Raw genomic sequence first — 23,654 nt, 5'->3', positions numbered from 1 at the left:
AGCCTTACAGAAAATAATAGAAGGAAAATCGGATCCAACATTCTGCTGTTTACAAGAAACACACCTCAACCACAAAGACAGGCACCTACTCAGAGTAAAGGGCTGGGAAAAGGCTTATCAAGCAAATGGACCTAAGAAACGAGCAGGTGTGGCCATACTAATCTCTAACAAAGTAGACTTCAAACTTAAATCAATCAGAAGAGATGGAGAGGGGCATTTTATACTCATAACAGGAACAATTCATCAGGATGAAGTCTCAATCCTGAATATCTATGCCCCTAATAGAAAAGAACCCACGTACATAATAGAAACATTACTAAAACTCAAGGCAGCCATCAAACTGCACACACTAATAGTAGGAGACTTCAGCACTCCTCTCTCACCAATGGACAGGTCAATCAGACAGAAACCTAACAGAGAAATTAGAGAATTAATGGAGGTAATGAAGCAAATGGACTTAACAGACATCTATAGAATATTCCACCCAAAGAGGAAAGAATATACCTTCTTCTCTGCAGCTCATGGAACCTTCTCGAAAATTGACCACATACTCGGTAACAAAGCTAACTTACACAGTTACAAAAAAATATTAGTAACCACCTGTGTCTTATCAGATCACCACGGGTTAAAGTTAGAATTCAACAACAATGCTACCCCCAGAAAGCCTACAAACTCATGGAAACTGAACAGTCAACTACTGAACCATACCTGGATTAAGGAAGAAATAAAGAAAGAAATTAAAGTCTTCCTTGAATTCAATGAAAATAAAGAAACAACATACTCTAACTTATGGGACACTATGAAAGCAGTCCTAAGAGGAAAGTTCATAGCACTAAGTGCCCACTTAAAGAAAACAGAGAAAGCACATATTAGAGACTTAACAGCCCACCTGAAAGCTCTAGAAAAAAAAGCAGCAGACTCACCTAGGAGTAGAAGACTGGAAATAATCAAACTGAGTGCTGAAATCAAAAAATAGAAACACAGAAAACAATCCAAAGAATCAATGAAACAAAAAGCTGGTTCCTGGAGAAAATCAACAAGATTGATAAACCCCTTTCCAAACTAATCAAACGGCAGAGAGAGAATACGCAAATTAATAAGATCAGAAATGAAAAGGGGGACATAACCACAGACACAGAGGAAATTCAGAGAATCATTAGATCTTACTACAAAAGCCTGTATGCCACGAAACTGGAAAATGTAAAAGAAATGGACACTTTTTTAGATAAATACCATATACCAAAGTTAAACCAGGACCAGGTGAACAATCTAAACAGACCTGTTAGTCGCAAAGAATTAGAAGCTGTTATCAAAAACCTCCCTACCAAAAAAAGCCCAGGACCAGATGGTTTCAATGCAGAATTCTACCAGAACTTCCAAGAAGAGCTAATACCTATACTCCTTAATGTATTCCACAATATAGAAACAGAAGAGTCATTACCAAATTCCTTTTATAAGCTACAGTTACTCTGATACCAAAACCACACAAAGACTCAACCAGGAAAGAGAATTACAGGCCAATCTCACTCATGAACATCGATGCAAAAATCCTCAACAAAATACTGGCAAACTGAATCCAAGAACACATCCGAAAAGTTATCCATTATAATCAAGTAGGCTTCATTCCAGAGATGCAGGGCTGGTTCAACATACGAAAATCTATCAATGTAATCCATCATATAAATAAACTGAAAGAAAAAAAACATATGATCACTTCATTAGACGCTGAAAAAGCATTTGACAAAATTTAACATCCCTTTATGATAAAAGTATTGGAGAGATTAGGGATACAAGGGTCATACCTAAATATAATAAAAGCTATATACAGCAAGCCGACAGCTAACATCAAATTAAACGGAGAGAAACTCAAAGCCATCCCGCTAAACTCAGGAACACAACAAGGCTGTCCACTCTCACCATACCTCTTCAATATAGTGCTTGAAGTTCTAGCAATAGCAATAAGACAACATAATGGGATCAAGGGGATTTGAATTGGAAAGGAAGAAGTTAAACTTTCGTTATTTGCAGATGATATGATAGTGTACATAAGCGACCCCCAAAACTCCACCAAAGAACTTTTACAGCTGATAAACACCTTTAGTAATGTGGCAGGATACAAGATCAACTCCAAAAAATCAGTCGCCCTCTTATACACAAAGGATATGGAAGCAGAGAGGGAAATCAGAGAAGCTTCACCTTTCACGATAGCCACAAATAGCATAAAATATCTTGGGGTAAATCTAACCAAGGAAATGAAAGATCTATTTGACAAGAACTTTAAGGCATTGAAGAAAGAAACTGAAGAGGATACCAGAAAATGGAAGGACCTCCCTTGCTCTTGGATTGGGAGGATCAACATAGTAAAAATGGCAATTCTACCAAAGGCAATTTATAGATTCAATGCAATCCCCATCAAGATCCCATCAAAATTCTTCACAGATATGGAGAGGACAATAATCAACTTTATATGGAAAAACAAAAAACCCAGGATAGCCAAAACAATCCTATACAATAAAGGATCTTCTGGAGGCATTACCATCCCTGACTTCAAACTCTATTACAGAGCTACAGTAATGAAAACAGTGTGGTACTGGCATAAAAACAGAGAAGTCGACCAATGGAATCGTATAGAAGACCCGAATTTTAACCCACAAACCTATGATCAACTCATTTTCGATAAAGGAGCTAAAAGTATACAATGGAAGAAAGAAAGCATCTTCAACAAATGGTGCTGGCAAAACTTGATGTCAACCTGTAGAAGAATGAAAATCGACCCATATCTATCACCATGCACAAAACTTAAGTCCAAATGGATTAAAGACCTCAATATCAGCCCAAACACACTGAACCTGATAGAAGAGAAAGTGGGAAGTACCCTACAACAGATAGGCACAGGAGATCGCTTCCTAGGTATAACCCCAGAAGCACAGACATTAAGGGCAACACTGAATAAATGGGACCTACTAAAACTGAGAAGCTTCTGTAAAGCAAAGGACACTGTCACTAAGACAAAAAGGCAACCTACTGACTGGGAGAAGATCTTCACCAACCCCGCAACAGACAAAGGTCTGATCTCCAAAATTTATAGAGAACTCAAGAAACTAGACTTTAAAATGCTAATTAACCCAATTAAAAAATGGGGCCCTGAACTGAACAGAGAATTCTCAACAGAAGAAGTTCAAATGGCCAAAAGACACTTAAGGTCATGCTCAACCTCCTTAGCAATCAGGGAAATGCAAATCAAAACAACTTTGAGATATCATCTTACACCTGTCAGAATGGCTAAAGTCAAAAACACCAAGGATAGCCTTTTCTGGAGAGGCTGTGGAGGAAGGGGTACCCTCATCCATTGCTGGTGGGAATGCAATCTTGTGCAACCACTGTGAAAATCAGTGTTTCGATTTCTCAGGAAATTCGGGATCAACCTACCCCTGGACCCAGCAATACCACTCTTGGGAATATACCCAAGAGAGGCCCTGATATGACAAAAGCATTTGTTCAACTATGTTCATAGCAGTATTATTTGTAATAGCCAGAACCTGGAAACAACCTAGATGCCCTTCAATGGAAGAATGGATGAAGAAAGTATGGAATATCTACACATTAGAGTACTACGCTGCGGTAAAAAACAATGACTTCTCGAATTTTGCATGCAAATGGATGGAAATAGAAAACACTATCCTGAGTGAGGTATCCCAGACCCAAAACGATGAACATGGGATGTACTCACTCATAATTGGTTTCTAGCCATAAATAAGGGTCACAGAGACTACAATTGGTGAACCTAAAGAAGTTAAATAAGAAGGTGAACCCAAGGAAAAACATATAGTTATCCTCTTGGCTATGGGAAGTAGACAAAATTGCCGGGGAGAAAATTGGGATCTTCGGGGTGGGGTGGGATGGGGATAAGGGGAGATGGGGAGAGAAAAGTGAGAAGGGGAGGATGGGGGGAACTTGGGGAAACAGGAAGATAGGGATAAAGGAAGGTTGGATGGGAAGCACAGAAGCACAATTCTTAGTTAAGGGAGCCACCTTAGGGTTGGCAAGAGACTTGACCCTAGAGGGGCTCCCAGTAGCCTATGGTGATATCCCCAGTTAGTCCCTTGGGCAGCTGAGGATAGGGAACCTGAAATGACCCTATCCTATAGCAATACTGACGAATATCTTGCATATCACCATAAACCTTCATCTGGTGATGGATGGAGATAGAGACAGAGACCCACACTGGAGCACTGGACTGAGCTCCCAAGGTCCCAATGAGGAGCAGAAGGAGGGAGAAGATGAGCAAGGAAGTCAGGACCACGAGGGGTGCACCCACCCACTGAGGCAGTGGGGCTGATTTATTGGGAGCTCACCAAGGCCAGCTGGACTGTGACTGAAAAAGCATGGGATAAAACCGGACTCTCTGAACATGGCGAACAATGAGGGCTGATGAGAAGCCAAGGACAATGGCACGGGGTTTTGACCCTACTTCATGTTCTGGCTTTGTGGGAGCCTAGCCAGTTTGGATGTTCACCTTCCTAGACATGGACGGAGCGGGGAGGACCTTGGACTTTCCACAGGGCAGGGAACCCTGACTGCTCTTTGGACTGGAGAGGGAGGGGGAGAGGAGTGGGGGGGAGAGGGAGAAGGGTGGGAGGAGGGGGAGGGAAATGGGAGGCTGGGAGGAGGCAGATACTTTTTTTTCCTTTTCTCAATAAAAAAAAAGATGTAAGAGCTAGCTAGGAATATGCCTGAGCTGTTGGCTGAAAAGTTTTGTAATTAATATAGTTTTGTGTGATTATTCGTGTCTGGGAGTCCAGGAAACAAAAGTGCAGTCTCACTCCGTTTACAGTTTGGTGTTTTTCCTAACAAGTTTCAGTCTTATTTTGGCCCAATCTGTTCTTATTATGCCCATTCTTCCCTTTGGGGATGTTTACTGTATACCTTTGTATATTGGAATCATTTTTTAATCTTTTTTTTCCATTTTACAAGGACTTGAAATTAAACGGCTGCCTGAAGTCTGAGTGGCGACTACCCCCTTATAGAATTGACCCTTGCTTGGTAGAAGCCCTTTCCAACACTATGGTGATTAACCTCAAAGGCTGACTTGACAAGCCTTTAGGCCGGTAGTTCTCAACCTTCCAAACCCTGCAACCCTTTAATACAGTTCCTCATGCTGTGGTGGCCCCCAACCACAGGGTTGTTTCTGTTGCTACTTCCTAACTGTAATCTTGCTACTGTCTTGAGTCATATTGTAAATACCTGATATGCAACCCCTGTGGGGGTGTCAACACACAGGTTGAGAAGCACTGCCCCAGGCACACCTGCGGGATTATCTACGTTATGTTTGCCCCTGGGCATGCCCATGAGGGACTTTCCTTGTCAGGTTAATTGAAGGAAAGACCCTTCCCTTTCTGTGGACAGCACCTTCCAGTAGCAGCCCAGATAAGAGAAGACCCCTGGAAAAAACTCTTGATCTTTGCCTGCTTGCCTTAGCCTCTTGCCTACAAATGCACCTGCTCTGGCTGCTGCCTCTACAGCTCTTTACTGCCACCAGGACTCGGCTTCTTCACCCTGCCCTCTTGAACTAATGGCAAGCGCTCTTGAAGGATCCTTCAGCAGCGGATGAGGGCTACTGAGGCTTCCAACCTGTGGCTAAGCCCTAGCCTCTCAGTATAAAGTATAATCTGGCCTGCTTCTAAGGCCAGATTGTGGAAGTCAGTCTAGTAAATCCTCTTTTGATACGTGTTCATCCTCTCAGTTTGGTCTAACAGAACTGTGAAATGCTGAGCCAGTCACTGAGTGTGTGCGGGAGGTGTTTCCTGTGCAGGAGAGGCTGTTGATTCCCGCCCTGCTCCCTTATTGCAGCCTCTGGATTCCTCACACCACCCACATCTATTCCTGATCCAAAACGGCCCCGATGGCGGTCAAAGTCCCTCTGCTCCGTCAGCTCTTTCTCTAACCTCCTCCACCTGAAGGTGAGTTTAACCATAACATAACTAAGCGTGTCTTCCCTTTTATAACCCTTCAGTAGTTCCCTAGCCGTCTGATTAAACCCAAACCTCGCAGCCTGGTTTGAGGCCTTCCGCTTCACTCCCGGTCTCCACCCTTCGGCACTTTCTTCCTCAACATGGGAACCCTGAGTGTTGCCTTCTTCAGCTGCACAACTGTGGATGCTTTCCCTACAAACACAGTTACTCTTCCCCCGGGGCCCCTCCCACTTCCTGCCCCACAACAGAAAGATCTCATTTTCAGTGCCTGTAGCACAAGCCCTCGGTATCTACGTACTTCAATTGTGCTTCATTAAAACCACAAACTTCCCAGCTGCTGGGACTGCTTCGGAAAGTGGGCGAAACTTCAGGTGGGGCCTCGCTGGAAGAAATGGAAGGAAGGGGACCTTGAAGGTATGAATGGCCCCCAGTCCCTTTCTTTCCTCTTCCTGCCCTCCCTCTCTTTCTTGCTCTCAAATTCTCTCTCCTTCCTGCCCACCATGGGGTGAGGAGCCTACCCCACTACACTTACAGTGCCATGATGTGCACAGGGCTAAGCAACCATGTATGCTCGGAAGCTGCCAGCCCTTTAGGTTGCTCTTGAAGATATTTTGGTCATGACTACGCAAAAGTAATATGACAGCCTTATAGAGACTAAATGATCATAATACATTTACAAGTAAATGTGCAATAAACTAAAGTCAGGGCTGAGGGAGCTGGAGAGATGGATCAGCAATTAGGAACACTGGTTACTCCTGCAGAGGACCTGGCTCATAGCCATCTCTAATTCCGGTTCCAAAGGACCTGACGCCCTCTTGTGGCTTCCACAGGTACTTCATGAATGGATGCACAGATACATAATGCAGACAAAGCACTCATACACATAAAAAAGAAATAAATGATCAAAAAACGTCAGGTCAAGGGTCACTGAGATTGCTCAGAGGGTAAAATGGCTTCACATATAAATTTTGTATTGTTTTTATTAAGCTATATATTTTTCTCTGCTCCCCTCTTCCCTGTCTTACCACCTGAGCTCAATCCCTGGGTCCCTCGGTGGGATGAGAGAACTAATTTCCATATGCATGCCATGACACAGACAGACAGACACACATACACACTAATAATGATAACAACAATAATTGTAATATTTTTCAGTCAGGGTGATATGTAGTCAGTGCTTGCCACACTAGCTGTTACAACACTAAAAACACTTCCTTCTACTGTCCCTTGTCACTTCAATTCCTCCTACTACCACTGAATCTTCTCCGACAATGCCTGGATTCCCAGTTTCCCAACTGTGGTCATGTCTTGTACTGAAGGCCACATCAGGACCATGATCTAGCCAGATCCCCTGGTGAAATTACCCATTCCAACTGATCCAGACCTATGTGCGGTCATTGTTAGATATTTACATTACAATTATACAATTATATAACAATTATGTTCATGCATTTTCTGTTGTTGTCACAAAATACCTGAGGCTGAGTCATGTGTGATAACCTTTATTTGATTGAAAATTTTAATGGCTGGAGGATCCAGCCAACATGACACTGGCATCATATTGTGGACCATATGGGATCATAGCATGGTAGAGAAACAGAGAAAGAACCATTAGTGCACAGAAGAGAGAGATCCCATGGACCAATGACCTCCCACGGGGCCTTGTCTCTTAAAGGTTCTACTACCTAAGTATTGACACACTAAGAACCATGCCTCCTGCATGTGAGCTTTCAGGAGACGAGCCACATCCAAGCCACAGCAATATTAACTTCTGCTTATAAATAAGGTTTAACTGTGTTTTTTAAATTATGATTCTCATTGAAGGTGCAGCAAACATGGGTACAGGAAAGGAAAATAAGAGTCCACCACGGCCGGTGAGTATATCCATCAGGATCCAATCTTCGTGTAAACCAAGAGATAAGCAGTTTCCCGCCTAGAAAGCAAAGAACACATCAGCACAGAAAAATGAAGCATCCGCAGCGAATCCAGGACACAACATGCATCAGTAAACTTCCCAGCTCTTAGGTCAAGCATCCATCTAACCCATGACCCGAGTGAGTGGTTATTAGTTGGCATCTAAATCATATGGTGAAAAATTGTGGGACCACAAACTAAATCTAACTCTGTTTCTGCAGATACGCTCAGCCACACAGCCGATTTCAATCGGTTGTCCATGTATTGTCCACAGCCTCTTCAGCGCCACAAGGGCGGCGCCACGCAGCTGCACCAGGAGCTGTGCTCCACAGCTGAGAACTTCCTCCCTCGCTCTCTACAGACAGCCTACCAGTCCCTGGCCTAAATCAGAGGGCATCGGGAACAATCGGAAACAAAGATCTGGCATCCTGTAGAGCTTCTTAAAAGAAACGAAAGCTGGCAAGTGGGCTGAAGGAGGATTTCTTTTTTTTTTTTTATTTATTAAAGATTTCTGTCTCTTCCCTGCCACCGCCTCCATTTCCCTTCCCCTCCCCCAATCAAGTCCCCCTCCCTCCAAAGCCCAAAGAGCAATCAGGGTTCCCTGCCCTGTGGGAAGTCCAAGGACCCCCCACCTCCATCCAGGTCTAGTAAGGTGAGCATCCAAACTGCCTAGGCTCCCACAAAGCCAGTACGTGCACTAGGATCAAAAACCCATTGCCATTGTTCTTGAGTTCTCAGTAGTCCTCATTGTCCGCTATATTCAGCGAGTCCGGTTTTATCCCAGGCTTTTTCAGACCCAGGCCAGCTGGTCTTGGTGGGTTCCCAATAGAACATCCCCATTGTCTGAAGGAGGATTTCAACACAATTGTATCACTTCTTTATTTCTCAAGTGGTCCCGCCTGCCTCTGAGCTGAAAGTCTTCTCGGATCACCTTTTGTGTATGCCATTGTCTCCAGACCAGGAAAAAAAAGCTGGCAAAGCTTTACAAAGACCCTTGGCTCTGTCTTCCCCCTACTTTATTTTTCTCTGCAGCGGCCCCGAGTCATGATTGGTTTTAAGAGCTATTTGTTGATTCTTAGTAAATGCAAGCGACTGGCGGACATGAAGAGATGGAAAGAGTGACCTTTTCCCCTCAAAGAGTACACGTGACATGTGAACGAAAGTTATATAAGCAAGCAATTAAGAGATGGTCTTTGTCATAGGGACGCGTGCTTAAGATACAATGATAGCATGTGAGGGGAAGCCCACGGATCTGCCTGGGTCAATCCGTTAAGGCCATGGGAAAAGGCCATGAGTAACGAAACACAGGGGGACTTTGCAGTTAGGTAGGAAATGGCAGACGCGGCATTTGAACTCCATTACAAACCCACTGGCGTTACTGAAATCTTACTATCAAGAAAAGCATGGTGTAGTGGGCTGGGCAGTCACAGATGAAGCTGACTAGTTAGTCTCAGGGGAGTTATCAGAATGTAAGTAGCAGCTGAAGTCATGAGAGTTTTCCCACGGCCAGGAATTCAGAGTGAGTTCACCAAGCCGGCCCTGCTCTTACCAGCGGTATCTGTGATTGCCGTAGGTACACTGGACGTCCTCCCAGGTCACCTGGGAATGCATAAGGAAGAAGTCAGCACCCGACTCAGTATTCGGTGTTCCTAGCATACATGGTACTGTGATTTGCCCTCCTTGACAACTCCATTACTCTCTTTAAACGTGGTTATGCCTATCCAAGAGTTACAACTCTGGCCTTAGAGGAGTTCCCACGGTCTGAAGCACAGGACACTGAGCCTAGAGGACCAGAACTTGGGCCCTGCGCTGAGTGTGTGTTTACACTTATAAACCAGGAGCAGCTTTAAAGGAAAAAAAAAAAAGAAACTTTGAACTCATAAACAGCGCCTCCATTCAGAACACAGGCTCCATGGTGAGGATCTAGATAGCCCCAGGCTCCGGATCTATTAGAAGTAGCTAATCTGGGGCAAGCAGCAATTTGGATGATGCTCCTCACCCTACAAACATGGGAGTCGTTGAAGCAGAACCATTTTCCATCCACAGGATTCCGGATGTAGGCACAGTAATGACCGAAGTCAGCCAGCCCCACATGGGCGATCACAGCAAAAAGTTCATAGCGTACTTCTTCAGACTGCGGGAGACAAAGGCAGAAACGGTTCAGCCGCCACCCTCCATCCTACCTTCGCAGACTTCCTCTCTGGAACCGTAAGCCCAAAGTAAACCCTTTCTTCCGTAAGTATCCCTCCCTGGTCATGGCGCTTTAGGAACCAGTTCAACAGATATCAGGAAAGCAGCGCCGCTATCACAGATCAAGTACAAGATTGCCAGAAGTATCCCTCAGAACTAACACTAACTCATGCCATTCCCTCAAAACCTTAGGAAAGCGAAGTAGGAGCTAATTCTCTGTGGGAAAGGGAGAGTGGTGGAGAGAGACTGGCTGCCTGTGAGCCAGGTCACCACGCTAGTCAGAACGCGTTCCGCATGTTCCAAGTGTGCGCTGTGCTCAGTAGGCACGGAGCCTGGAGCCCAGGTCCCTGAGCTCCGCAGCCAGAGTCCCTCACTGCTCCGTGCCATCTGAGCCACCACAGCTCACCTCCAGGAACTGAGAAGAGTGAGCCCAGAGCCCACCTCTCTCCACAAGTCACTAGTACCTCACACACTTGGAGCACAGCCATTGGAGGCACCAGACAACCAAGCGAAAGCACCACAGTGAGGCAGATGAGGGCCCTCCATGCTAATGGGATGAGAGAGAGCAGGCATGACACCCACTGCGTAAAGACGGGCCTTTTACTCCAAACCCGTGGTTCTGGGCGTGAATCGGCTAACAGACCAACAAACCAGAACAAACATTCCAACACTGGAACCACATATGTCAGATCTAAAACTTGCAAATGCAGCATTTCCTACTTCAAACCTCCAAGGAAAAGACAGTCTTTTTTTTTTTTCTCTCTCAGAATCTCGGAAGAAGTTATTAACTTGAGACAACGGAATTAAATTTCCCCCTACAACTGGCTACTTTAATATTATCCTCAAAGCGGGCTCTGGCTTTTCAATTCAAGTTTAGTTGGTTCTAAGAACCTGAAACTTTGTGTTTACTTATGTGTCTGAGAGTATTCCCCACGCCATTTCAAACAGGAAGTACCGAATTACAGGTCCCTCTCCTCACTGCTCTGAGGCATTTCCAGAACACCCAGTGTTTAGAAATCTTTACAAGTCAAGACAAGGGCTGGCGGTGACAACGGGGTGATGACCCACCACTGCTTCTCAGCACGACAAAGGCTTGATCTCAGAAGGACACAGAGCCTGCTGGACAGTTACCTCAGGACACAGAGCGTGCTGGATGGCTACCTCAGAAGGACACAGAGCCTGCTGGACAGCTACCTCAGAAGGACACCAAGCAAATCTGCTGAGATGAATGAAGGACTGAAGGCAAGCCTCACCTGTTCCTTGGTATCACCAAGTTCTTTCTCAGTTGACAGAACCTGACTGAAATCCAGGTGCTGAGGGAAATACACTGAGTGGCAGATCTTTTCTGTCCTTGAGTTCCTGGTCGAGAATCTCATAAGGTGGATGGTCAAGGTCTGGGGTAGATGAGTCAGCTTCAAAACCTGACAAAGCAAAATCAGCGTGACAATGGGGTCCTTGGGCCCCGTAGATGGGCACATTCAGAGCTGTGTCAAGGCCGGCAAGGTGCTCTTTCCCACGAGGGGCGTGCAGGGCACCTCCAAGACTCACATGACTGTCACTCACCACACATCGCCACAGAAGGCCTCTGCTCAGGCACAGGAGCTGTGGCGTCTACTCTATAGAGCTCTAGCCAAATCCTACGGGAAAACCCTACCCACTGCTCTTGTCCCTAAAAGGTTCTTCCTGTCCCTCTCAGTGTTATGATCTAAGAAGCCAAGTCTGAAATTATGCAGATAAGAAGCCCTGGGATCCCAAGTACTGGCTGAACCCAGGTTCCTTATGTCGGCCATTATGAGATGCCCTTAAGGGGCCTGCAAAGACCTACCAGGAAACCCCACGGGCAACCCCAGACTGAAGAGGTTGGGTGGACTTAAAGAGTACCTGCTTCTGAGTTGTCTTCTTCCCGCAGCTCTGACAGAAGCACTTCTCTGGGCCTGCTAACTCTCTGGGCTGGGAGAAACAGCGCAGGGCATCCTCCTGCCCCACCCAGGAGAACAAGAATAAGCAAAGGGCAACATCCATGTTCCTCGTCTCAAAAACAGCCCTCTGCCCCTGCCAGCGGAAGCCCAAGCTTCGCTACCCTTTAATCCCCATCCCCCTAAGTGGGCACGTGTGATACATGGGGCAGGATTTCAGAAAGCACCCACTGGTGAGAGGAACAAAACTGGAGGGGACTTGCCAGGGGGAGAACAGGAAGAACGCAGGAGGAGGGAAAGAAGCATCCTCCCCCAAGTCAAAGGAGAGATTTGCCCAGGGTACACACAGGAAACACAAGTCACTTTTTAAAAATTGTATTGTTTTTGTTTTCTTTTTATTTATCATGGTAGGGGAGCATGTACTTTGCCAAGGCACATATGTGGAGTACAAAAACAAGTTTTCTAGTCCTCTTCTTCCAGTGTAGAATGCAGGGCTCAAAGTCAGGTCATAACTTATTGGCAACAAGCACCTTTACATGCTAAGCCATCTTGCTAGTCCACAAATTACTTTTTAAAATGCAAGGGTAGGGGGGCTGGAGAGATGGCTCAGAAATTAAGAGCACTGGCTGCTCTTCCAGAGGTCCTGAGTTCAATTCCCAGCAACCACATCGTGGCTCACAACCATCTATAATGAGATCTGGAGCCCTCTTCTGGCATACAGGCATACATGCAGGCAAAACACTGTATACATAATAAATAAATAAATCTTTTTTAAAAATCCAAGGATAGTGATTGAAGCAAGGGGAAACTGGCTACCTCGGGATGCACAAAGTCTCTGATGAGAAGTTTCTCACCAGTGTTTTCAGAGGCTTTGAGTCCACGTCAAACAGAGGAAGAGAGAGAGTGAGCAGCCTGCTGCTTCTGCTGTTCTCTGTGTCACAGCCCAAACAAATCAGGGTCTCTTTCGTCCAGATTGCGAACAGAGTCTGCAGGCTCTCGGCCTGCAAGTAGAGAGAGCAAGGAGGTCAGATGACCTAGGTCACGCTAGGTCAGGACAAGTGAATTTTAGACAGAAGCTCTAGAAATGACTGACACAAAATTTTGCTTCCCTGCACATAAATATTAACTGTAGTAGGTCTATTTACAGACTGTTTGTTTTTATATGTGAAGCCTTAGTCCTTAAACTGTTTATGTTAGTAAGAATTATAGGTTAATAGTCAGCCATGCTTGTCATACTTATAGTCATGTTAGTTAGGTTTTCTAGATATACAGAAATATATGGCAGATGGATAGGTAATCTTCAAACACTTCATAGGCCTAGATAAATGTTTTAATAACTTAGAATTTTGTTGACATGAGACACAAATGCTCCTGGCAGCACCAATCTACTCCCAAGAGGATGTTGGGCATCCAAGACACTCCATATGGAATTTGTCTGCTTCTTGGCAAAAATGGCCTGTTGGGCATAGAACTGCCCTTGCCTCTGCTACTGACAGTAAGCATGCTGTCCATTCCAGATGAGCAGGACACAAGGAAAAACGACTGCTGAACCTTTCCAAGACAGGGTAGGACAGCATTTCAAAATTCCCTGCTTCTGAAAATGGTCTGTCAGATATTCTAAGCCTGTAGCCAAAAGTGGATGCTTTAACTTTGCAGACAAACACTGAGTGATTGTCCAGGCAGCCAGCTATCTCTATCATTTCTTGTATTTTTCAAAAGTTGCTTGCTTGCACTTCCTGCTTACTCAGGTAATATTTTCCTTCTCAGGTCTTCAATGGGATTGAAGACTAAATGGTTACAGTTACATTCCTCTTGTATCTTAACTAAGAGTATATCAGGCACTAGATTTTGATTCTTCAGGACAGGACAGTTATTGAAGTAATCTCTGTAATTTGCCATTTACCTATGGTCTGGACATTTAGTATGTGTTTCTTACTTGACATTCTTATTGCTCGTAGTTCCATTTTTGTGTATGCTATTACTCTTTCTTTCTCCTAAACTGTACTTGATAATCATTTTTATTATATATGATTTTGTATTATGTTTAGAACCTTCTTATTTAGACAAAAAGTGGAAGTGTGGTGGGTATTTACTCTGCCCATGACCTTGGGCTATCTGGGCCAAAAGAGGCAGAGTTTCTCATCACCTCTTTAAAGGAAAGAGGGAGAGGCTCACTCTCTCTTAGGTGGTGAAGACCAAGTCAAGTAGTGTGAAGCAACGTGTGATTAGTTCCCAGTTTTCTGAGGGCTCTGCAACTAGATTTACCATATCCCATATGTGTGAGTATATTTTTCCCCTTTCATGTCTTAATAAATCCTTGATGCTCCTTAAACAGACACACGTGGATGTCCCATAACAGATAACCACACCAGGGAGCTGCGCCAAGCAAGACTCATTCCTCGCTCATGGTGCACACAGTAGTAGAGTGGGTCTCACAGCCACATCTCACATCTCTGACCCCTCAGATCCCAGCCCTTACCAAGTCCACGTCAGTGATCTGGTCCTTAGTCAGGTTCCAGAGTGTAAGGTAGAGATGAGCAGCGTCATGCTGGACACACACTGGTCAGAGGGAAACACAATTAGAAAGGAGACGTCTCATGCCCTTGTAGAGCCACCAGGACCCCAGCCACATGGACACACAAACACTCCCTCCTTTATCCTTTCCTGGCCTTCCCTCACTTTCTAAAAGAGGAAATGAAAAGCAATCTTGGAGTTTGTTTTTTAAGAGTTTCTCTTAGAACTGAAGTCACAGTCCCATCACTTTCTCTCATCAGCCACCTCTACAGGCTTCTGTCTGCTCTCCCCGTCCCACCCCTGCAGATCTATTTCTCCCACTTTTCTGCTGAGCAGCTCCTATGACTGGACTCCTCCGCCCCCTGGTGGTCATTTTATTCACTTCCCCAAAAGCAGAGCCCAGTCGGACCAGAGGAGCCAAAGGAAAGGAGGATAGAGAAAAGATCAACTTCACGTTAGATGATCCTGGCTAAGATGAGCAGGAATGTTGCAAGGAGCTGTCTGTCTGTCTGTTATAAGTAGGTCTGAAATCGTGAACAGACAAAACTGACTTTAGTGGTGTTGGTCCAAAGGAATGGGAAGTCAGAAAAGACGAGAAACAACTGCGGACTATTTCACAAAAGGGCAGATCTGTGACACAACGCAGACATTTCAGGCTGCGGCACTTTGTGTGGACGTGCTACGTCTCCCATCACAGCACTGTCGTGATAATCATAATACATATCACAGCAGACACTTGACGTCCTATGGTATGTTCTCTGACTTTTGGCCGGTCCTGCTTCTAAACTGTAAGGTCCCTGGAGGTAAAAATCGCTGTCATTCCTGTTGCCTTGTGCACATCAAATGTACCATGATGAATGTGAACAATATATGTTAATTGAATATGTTAATTAATCTATATAATGAACCCCAACTCAACATTGATTTCCCTGGGGAACTGGGTGCAGAAGGTGTCCTGTCACAGACCTAACAGATGTAAAAAAAAATTGGATTAAGGTATTGTGATGGTCAATTTTGTTTTGCTTTGTTTAGATTTCTTTATTTGATTTTATATGTATATGTGTTTTTCATGCATGTATATGTGTGTAACATGTGTATGCCTGGTACCCTTGAAAGTCATAAGAGGGTATCTGACCCCCTGGAACTGGAATTACAAATAGCCAGGCAGTGGCGGTGCATGCCTTTAATCCCAGCACTTGGGAGGCAGAGGCAGGCAGATCTCTGTGAGTTCAAGGCTAGCCTGTTCTACAGAGCGAGTTCCAGGGCAAGCTCCATAGCACAGTTTTTGAAACCCTCAAAAAAAAAAACATTTGAACTACCACATGGGTGATGGGCACTGAACCTGGGTCCTCTGCAAGAGCAGCAAGCGCTCTTGACTGCAGAGCCATCCCTCCAGCTCCTGTGATGGTCAGCTTTAACCATCAACTTGACACCATCAGAAAACACTTGTGAAGAGAGTCTCGGTCAGGGACTGTCTAGGTTACATTGGCCTGTGACTCATCTGCAGGGTTCATTGGTATGGGAAGACCCAGCTCACTGTAGGCTGCACTAGTCCCTGGGTCTGGACTCAGAATCGTAAAAGAGCAGAGAGAGTGAGCTAAGTATCAGAAGCACGTGTGCACTCATTCCGTCTGAACTTGGCTGTGGGTGTGACATGCCCAACTGTTTCGAGTTTCTGCCTGCCACCCCAACTCCCCAGCTATGACAGACTGTACCCTGGATTTGTGAGCTAAAATAAAGACTTTCTGCCCTAAGTTGCTTTTCATCGAGGTATTTTATTACAAGAGAAACGAAACTAGGGCGGTTGCCATCTCGAGTCATTTGTTTAAAACCTCATCTGGCCATCCCAGAGCCAGAGGCAGTGGTGGGGAAGAGACAGAAATCTTTAATAAATAAATAAATAATTGGTTTAAAAAAAAAGAGTGCTTGTCTGTGCCACTATGTACGTCACACTTGGGAGACACTGCATGCACCAAAGAAAACAGATGTCCCCGAGAAACCATATCCTAATGGAGGGCAGGTTCCAGCTGATCAAAATGCACACAAGAATAAAAGGCCCCCAGGGGACACAAAACACTATGGAAAGCTGAAGAAAGGTGAGAATATAAAAGAGATGGTGAAAAGGAGAGCTTCTAGGAGTCTATTTCTTCATAAAAGCAATTAAAATGCTCACAACCTAAAACCAGAGGGCTGGCGAGATGGCTCAGAGAGCAGAAGCACTTCTGAGCAAGTCCAAGGACCTGAATTTGCACACTGGAGCCCACTGTGCACAGAGAGCATTCCCAAAAGCTGCCCTCTGCCCTCCACGAGGTCCATGTCAAACATGGTGTGGAACTCGTGTGCCTGCACTGGTATATGAAAAACAATAAATAGGTAGTCCTTAAAAAATAAAATCATGTATGCCAAACCCACGTTTAATATTTCCTTCCTGTGTGAAGGGTGTGAAGGAAATCTGAGATTTTTCCCCTAAGATTCACAGCAAATTAAGAATATCCTTTTTTAAGGTAGATACAAGAGACCCATCAGATACTCAAATATAAACTGAGACATTGGCTGTTCTTCCAAAGGTCCTGGGTTCAATTCCCAGAACCCACATGGCATATAATATATGTCTGTAGCTCTAGTCCTAGGGGAACCCAACAACTACTTCTGGCCTCCAAGGATATCAGGCCCATATATAGACATATATACAAGCAAAATAATCATAAAAAACCTTTTTAGTATGTTGAAATCTGGATTTTAAGAATCATGAAAAACTACACTCCCTAGTGTCTTCAAAGGTACACAATAACTTGCTAGCGATGGGCCCTAAAGGACAGAAAACTAATAATTTGTGTGACAAAGAATTCAAACAAATGATTGCAAGGAAATTTAATGAGACACAAGAGAATAAAAACATCAATTAAGTTAAAAAAGGAAAACCGTTATATGAGTGAGAAATTCAGCATACATATAGAGATAATAAAGAAAAATCATGGCACTAATGATACCATTAAGTTTTAAAACAAAACAAAACAATAGATAGCTTCAACAGTGTTGAGCAGGCAGAAGAAAATTCTAAGTAAGAAAATAGGTCTTTGAAATAACCAAATCAGAAAAATGAAAACTAAGGAAATTAAGAAAAACTAAAAACAAAGTCTAGGGGACATATAGCACACAATTAAGCAAGAAAGCATTCACAATGCAAACATTCACAGTGTCAACGCTGAAAGAGGGGACTGGAGAGGAGAGGCACAGAAAACCTACTGAATTCATCAATGACAACTTTCCAAATCACTTGGAACAAATATAAACATCCAAGTCCAGGAAGCTCAAAGAGCCTCCTAAAGATTTAGTTAGAAAAGACTCTCCTTAAGGCAAAGAAAGTGGGATGAGACACACAGAGTCCTGCTGCAGCAACAACACAAAGCCAACCAAGTATATTAAACCCAGCAAAGCTATCTTTCAGAAATGAAGAAAAATAAAGGTTTTCCAAGAAAAAGGAATTCTTCACCAGGTTGGCCCCATGAAAACCTACATAGTAGAAGAGAAAGATGGCACCTGACATCATAAAAGTACATGACAGGTAGGACAGTACCTTCTGTGCACAAGAGAGAAAGAGAAGAAAAATGCCTATTCACAAGGGTGAACGAGAAAAAAGGAAGGAAACTGTGTGTGGTGGCACACACCTATAATCCTAGCAAGCAGGAGGCAGAGCTGGAGGACCAGGAGTTCAAGGTCAACTTAGCTACGTAAGGTGTTTGAAGTGAGGGTATGAAAAACAGGAGGAGGAAGAGGAGGGGGACAAGGACTAGGACGAGGAAGAGGGAAGAGAAGATGAGGAGGAAGAAAGGGACGAAAGAAGGAAAAAAGAATAAGAATTATCCAGAACAAATACAGAAATTTCACATCATTACAAAAGCATGCCTCATTTCCCAGTGGTAACAGTTAATGTTCACCGGTCCAGTTCCCCATTGATGTATCTAACAAATGATGATATAACATCAATGGTGTGATAGCTACAAGAAAATCTCTTTACCGGTAAAGGCACACAGAATGAAAGCGAAGGCTGAAACTGATGTAACAAGGAAAGAGAAACCAAAGGCAGCAGCTACATTCGTGCCAGTAAAGTGAACCAAAATCCAAACACTGCAAAAGGGGACAGAGAAGGTCCGTATGGAACGAGAACACAGTTGACTCAACAAAAAGATGTAACAATTGTAAACATATGCACTCCCAAAACTGAAGCACCCAATTACAGAAGGCAAATGCTCCGAGGTCTAAGCACAGAGATAGATCCCAGAACTACCTGGGTGCTTCACTACCCCCACCTTCAACAGTGGACAAATCATTTGGGCCAAAAAAATCAATGATGATGGTGAGACTGATGATTCATCACAAAAAAACACTTGATGTCCAAGACCTGCAACCTGCGTGTGACACCCAGAACCCACAGTGGGAAGAATCAACTTCCAAAAGTTCTCCTCTGGCCTCTACACACATCTGTGGTACCCTCACTCACACACACATAGCATACATAAACATCCTAATACTAAAAATTTAAATCTTTTTACAACCAACAAACAATGAGTTGAACAATATGATACACCAAATGGATTCAACATTTACAAAACATTCCAAATGAAAAGAGAGGAATAAGCTCTGGCATTCAACTGTTGGTAGTTCGTTCCATTTATTATATATTTTATAAAGGATTAGAAGAGAAGAATCCAAGGTCGACCCTTCTGAGTCAGGCCCTCAGAAGAAGAGACATTGTAGCATTGTCTGTGGCTGTGATAAAATTCGGAGAAAAGGCTTTCTCTGGTTTTCACTTCTAGGTCACAGTCCATCACAGAAGCTGAGGCAGAAACTCAAGCGAGAACTTGAAAGAGAAACCATGAAGGGATGCTGCCTGCTGGCTTCTCTCTGACTCATGCTCAGCTGACTTTCTCATACAGCCTGGGACCACCTGTCCAGTAAGTGATGTGGGCCCCAGTGAGCTGAGCCCTGCTGCATCCATTAACAATCAAGGCAATCACCCGTAGACACACCCACACCCCAGTCTAATCTGGACAGTCCCTCAACTGAGGCTCCCTGGTCAGGTGACTTGAGAGTTAAAAGTTAACCAGGAAAAGGACAACAGGGAGGTTGACAGTGTGTTTTGGCAAAGGCACACTTGGCTATAGGCAACACAAAGAAATGAGTGTTTAAAGAGAAAGATATGCTAATACCCTGATGTGGTCAATACACAATGCATAAATGTATCAAATCGCACTATATCCTGAAAATAGGCAGGTGTCATGCTAGCTTTCTTTAAAGCCACTTCAAAGCAGTAAGCGGATAATAGTCACAAAACATTCACACGTGAAACTTTTCCTTTCAAAAATAAAGAGATGTGGGCTGGAGAGATAGCTCAGCGATTAAGAGCATTGCCTGCTCTTCCAAAGGTCCTGAGTTCAGTTCCCAGCAACCACATGGTGGCTCACAACCATCTGTAATGAGATCCGGTGCCCTCTTCTGGCCTGCAGACATACAGACAGAATACAATATACATAATAAATAAATAAATATTTAAAAAAATAAAAATAAAGAGATGTAAGCCGGGCGGTGGTGGCACACGCCTTTAATCCCAGCACTCGGGAGGCAGAGGCAGGCAGAGCTCTGTGAGTTCGAGGCCAGCCTGGTCTATAAGAGCTAGTTCCAGGACAGGAACCAAAAAGCTACGGAGAAACCCTGTCTCGAAAAATCCAAAATAAATAAATAAATAAATAAATAAATAGATGTGTGTTTCAGATCAACACCAACACCTCTAATAAAAGGGGTCTGGAGTCTCCCTGTCCTTTCACTGACCAGCAGCCCTCGCCCTCACTCTTTCCCTCGGGCCCCCTCCCCAGCCGACACAGTGTATCAGTGGACAGGAGCCGGAGCTGCTAGGGCTCTTACAGGATACGTTGTACTTCTGGAGGCAGTAAGCCAGCTCCAGGGGAAGCACTGCTTTCTGTCGGCTGTCCTGCATCTTCTCCAGCAACAAAAGCAACTGGAAGGGGACACTTCTCTTCTGCTCTTCTGTTCCCCGCGGCACTGTTATCCTGTCAAGTAAGAACAGCCAGGCGGCTCATACCCACACTTCTCCAGACCAGGAGCACACTGAAATCACTTAAAGAACCGCAAAGACTCTCCATGTCCTTGCTATTCTCTGAATTAAGGCAGAATTATGGGACTGGGTAGATTCATGCATGTACTCAAGTGATTTAGTATTAGGAGGGAGATCAATACAGTCCCACCCGACCATGTTCCACCATAACATTAAGGAAGGAAGTTGCACCACACTCTGGGCCCACACTAGAGTGAGCAGGCAAATGTCCAACCTGAGGTACTTCAAACTGCAAAGGCAAATACTGAGTTAGGTCCTGGGCAGAAAGGACAATGTGGCAGGTGACAGGGTTTTGACAATGGTTCATTTAGCTACAGGCAATTCTCACTTGCTTTGTGGATAAGCAAAAAAAAAAACAAAAAACAAAAAAAAAAAAACAAAACCACAGGGCCAAATAAATCACTGACTAAATGTGTGCATCCATTCACCCATTTTCTCTGATGCTGGTCCACTCCCTCCCAGCTCCAGATCAGTGGCCGTCATCCTTGGTTGTACTTCAAACGTGTCTGAGAAGTCTTTTAAAAAGCACTAGTGAGAGGGGGAGAGATGGCTCGGCAGTTAAGAGCACTGACTACTTTCCCAGAGGATCCTGGTTCGATTCCCAGCATCTACATGGTGGCTCAAAACTCCAGTTCTGTGGGCTCCAACTCCCTCCTCTGACCTCCATAGGCAAAACAATATAATAATAATAGTATTTAAAAGCACTAATGACGCACACCACCTGAAACCACATGGAGGCGGGGGCGAGCGTTGTCTCTTTTTAAACTTTGTAAATGATGCTAACCTACTGGACAAAATATGCAAGAAAAGGTCTTTTCTCGGGCAGCTCTGGAAAGGAGACTTGGGGAAGTCAAAGTCATTGTGAACAAATGGAGATTCTAAAACACCAACAATATGCACGTTATCAGGCAGAACCAGAGCTGTACCTCTTCAGTATCTTCCTGAAGTCCACATTCATCATCAGCACCTGCACCAAGGAGTTCAGGCAACAGGTCTGTCCGATGTTGTGTAAACCAACCAGGCCTTTAAGACGAAGATGGGGAGAAAAAAGGCTGAAGGCAAGACATAACACACACCAGAACTCAAACGCTTTTCCTGGGTCTACAGAGGACATGGTATCCAGAGAAACACTCTCACAGACACAGATGAGCTAACAAGCATCAGGCTCTGAAGAGTCAAACGACAGAACAAGCTGTAGTACCTCACTAGACAAGAGCACCATCGCACATTGACAGCGAGCAGCAGAGTGGGTGTTAGGGGGAGAAAGCATAGCAACCCTGGGAAGGTATCTGGGGAGCTGCTCATTTCCCTCACTCCGCATTTCTACCCCGGAAAGTTAGGATGGGCAGCAGTGGGGCTCAGGGAGACTCAGAGTCCATCACGTTCACACTGGGCTCAGTCCGCTCCACAGAAATGGAGGGCACCGGAGGTGGCACTGGGGAAACCCGCCAGCCCTAAGCTTACCTCAAGAGGCAAAAGGCCAAACAATGTTCAAGAAGAATGTAGGAGAACCAAAACTAATATTTCTAGACATACCAGCAACCAGCCTCCCTTCCCACCCCAGCCACAGGCTCAGCTGACCCCAGAAGGTGAGAGGCTGAAGAACAAGACAGTAGCCCGAATCTCAGAGGCCTGGACAAAGAGCTTCTGAGACAGGAAAAGACAAAGAAATGAAAACTCCAGGGGCAATGGTTTTGGCTGCCAAATCAGCAGAGGCCCTTCTTTAGCAGATGAAGCCATTAACATGAAACTAATGTAGAGTGTGCCCCTTTCACGACAGAGTGGGAAGGAAGCATTTCATACGCTGGGAAGCAGGAGTGGAGGCTCCACTGACCGTGAGGGCGGTTCCAGGCACTGCAGTGTTCTCTAGACAGCCCTTTCTTCCTCTTCATGTCCTCGCCCTCCAGTTCTGAGGAGCACTGAGGGTCGGCCACCACTGACAGGCAGGTTTCCCTCAGAAACCCAGACCCCTTGCCCATTAGTGATCCACGCCCAAACCCCGAGGCTGGGACTGCCTGACTGAGGCTCAGGATTCCCCAACGTCACTTCCAGGAAGAGTCCACACAAGCCAGGCGCAAAGGAACCTCTGTGGGAACACACAGCAACAGATGACACTGAGATGGGGACAAAAGCAGGCCACTGCCTCTGACTGCTAGGGGGAGACTGGTTTAGTTCTAAAATGAGAATTAATAACAAGCTGGGCATCCCCAACCCTTTTTTACCTTTTATCCTTCCTCAGTAGGAACTGTCGTGTCTTAATGCTGGTCTCTTCCTCCTCCTGGGCTCTTTGTCTTAGTAAATGGTCTGGACCAAAAACTGAAGATCTTGCCCCGACTCTCAATCCTTAAAAGTTGAAAAAGGTATCAGTTCTACTGGCCAAAGACTGCTCACAAGCAAACCCCTCGTTCTCCTTGAGCCCCTGGGACATGCCTGCAGACATCTAAGGTCCTTCCTCTGGGAAGTTTGTCGTGGGTCCTCGGGAGGGCTTAATGGTTACCTGTTTTAAGCACTTTGCGCACGAAGTTACTCAAATTCTGATGTAAGGACTATGGGTCTCTTGTGGAATTGGTGACCCTCAGCTCAGGTCCCCCCTTCAGCAGACAATCCTTCCCAAACTCAGAGGACAACTGAGTCCCTTTCACCCAAACCAGAGAATCATAAGCACGAGATCATCGTAGAGATGAGGAAATGTACTATGATCCGCCAACCCTTGTTCTTACTTCCTCCTGACAGCGCAGGCCTCAGCCACCTGTAAGCCCTCCCCTAAAATTCTCTGGGATCCCCGGAGGTCCCGCATGTGTTTCAGAACAGAAGTCATAACTGCTGAGCCAGGTCTCACCTGCCCCTCTCCAGCAAGCTTGGGCACCTGCCAGCCACAGCAGCCTGCTGGAAAGAGCGCGCTGGCATCTCCAGCTAGGGATGACGTGAAAGTGGAAAACACCCGGCCATCCTCAGTGGCCACTTTGATTCCCCCAGTTCCCTTGAAAGGGCTTCAACTTCTGCCTGCAGCTTCCT

General features: G+C 45.0%; 1 protein-coding gene and 1 long non-coding RNA gene across 2 annotated transcripts; one reads left to right on the top strand and one right to left on the bottom strand.

The window, feature by feature from the left end:
• The first annotated feature begins 6,337 nt into the window (after window positions 1-6,337).
• LOC121440643 lies at window positions 6,338-8,340 on the top strand. Its single transcript, XR_005973374.1, has 3 exons — window positions 6,338-6,386; window positions 7,797-8,026; window positions 8,108-8,340. It is a non-coding gene; the product is annotated as an uncharacterized LOC121440643 (long non-coding RNA).
• On the bottom strand, window positions 7,465-22,984 carry Usp18 (ubiquitin specific peptidase 18). Its single transcript, XM_041641422.1, has 11 exons — window positions 22,862-22,984; window positions 22,474-22,725; window positions 21,566-21,662; window positions 20,429-20,574; window positions 14,472-14,551; window positions 12,847-12,993; window positions 11,958-12,053; window positions 11,330-11,497; window positions 9,886-10,020; window positions 9,436-9,485; window positions 7,465-7,905 (listed from the first exon to the last, which is right to left on the bottom strand). The coding sequence occupies exons 2-11, from the start codon at window positions 22,616-22,618 to the stop codon at window positions 7,860-7,862; spliced, it is 1,110 nt and encodes a 369-aa protein (XP_041497356.1). The 5' UTR covers window positions 22,619-22,725; window positions 22,862-22,984; the 3' UTR covers window positions 7,465-7,859.
• Window positions 22,985-23,654: the final 670 nt, after the last annotated feature.

Source organism: Microtus oregoni, unplaced genomic scaffold, assembly GCF_018167655.1.
Source record: "Microtus oregoni isolate MIOR12 unplaced genomic scaffold, Mior012 000002F_ref0000024, whole genome shotgun sequence".
NCBI lineage: Eukaryota > Metazoa > Chordata > Mammalia > Rodentia > Cricetidae > Microtus > Microtus oregoni.
The sequence above is the reverse complement of the archived record's forward strand: the minus strand, read 5'-3'. Positions and strand labels throughout refer to the sequence as shown.

Bases quoted from the DNA above. Each gene is read 5' to 3' on its own strand.
- Usp18 (XM_041641422.1), bottom strand. From the start codon at position 22,618: ATGGGCAAGGGGTCTGGGTTTCTGAGGGAAACCTGCCTGTCAGTGGTG. The intron at 21,663-22,473 runs GTCAGTGGAGCC...TTCGTCTTAAAG, and splicing joins TGCCTGGAACCGCCCTCACG to GCCTGGTTGGTTTACACAAC. The intron at 14,552-20,428 runs GTAAGAGCCCTA...CCCTCTGACCAG, and splicing joins CCAGAAGTACAACGTATCCT to TGTGTGTCCAGCATGACGCT.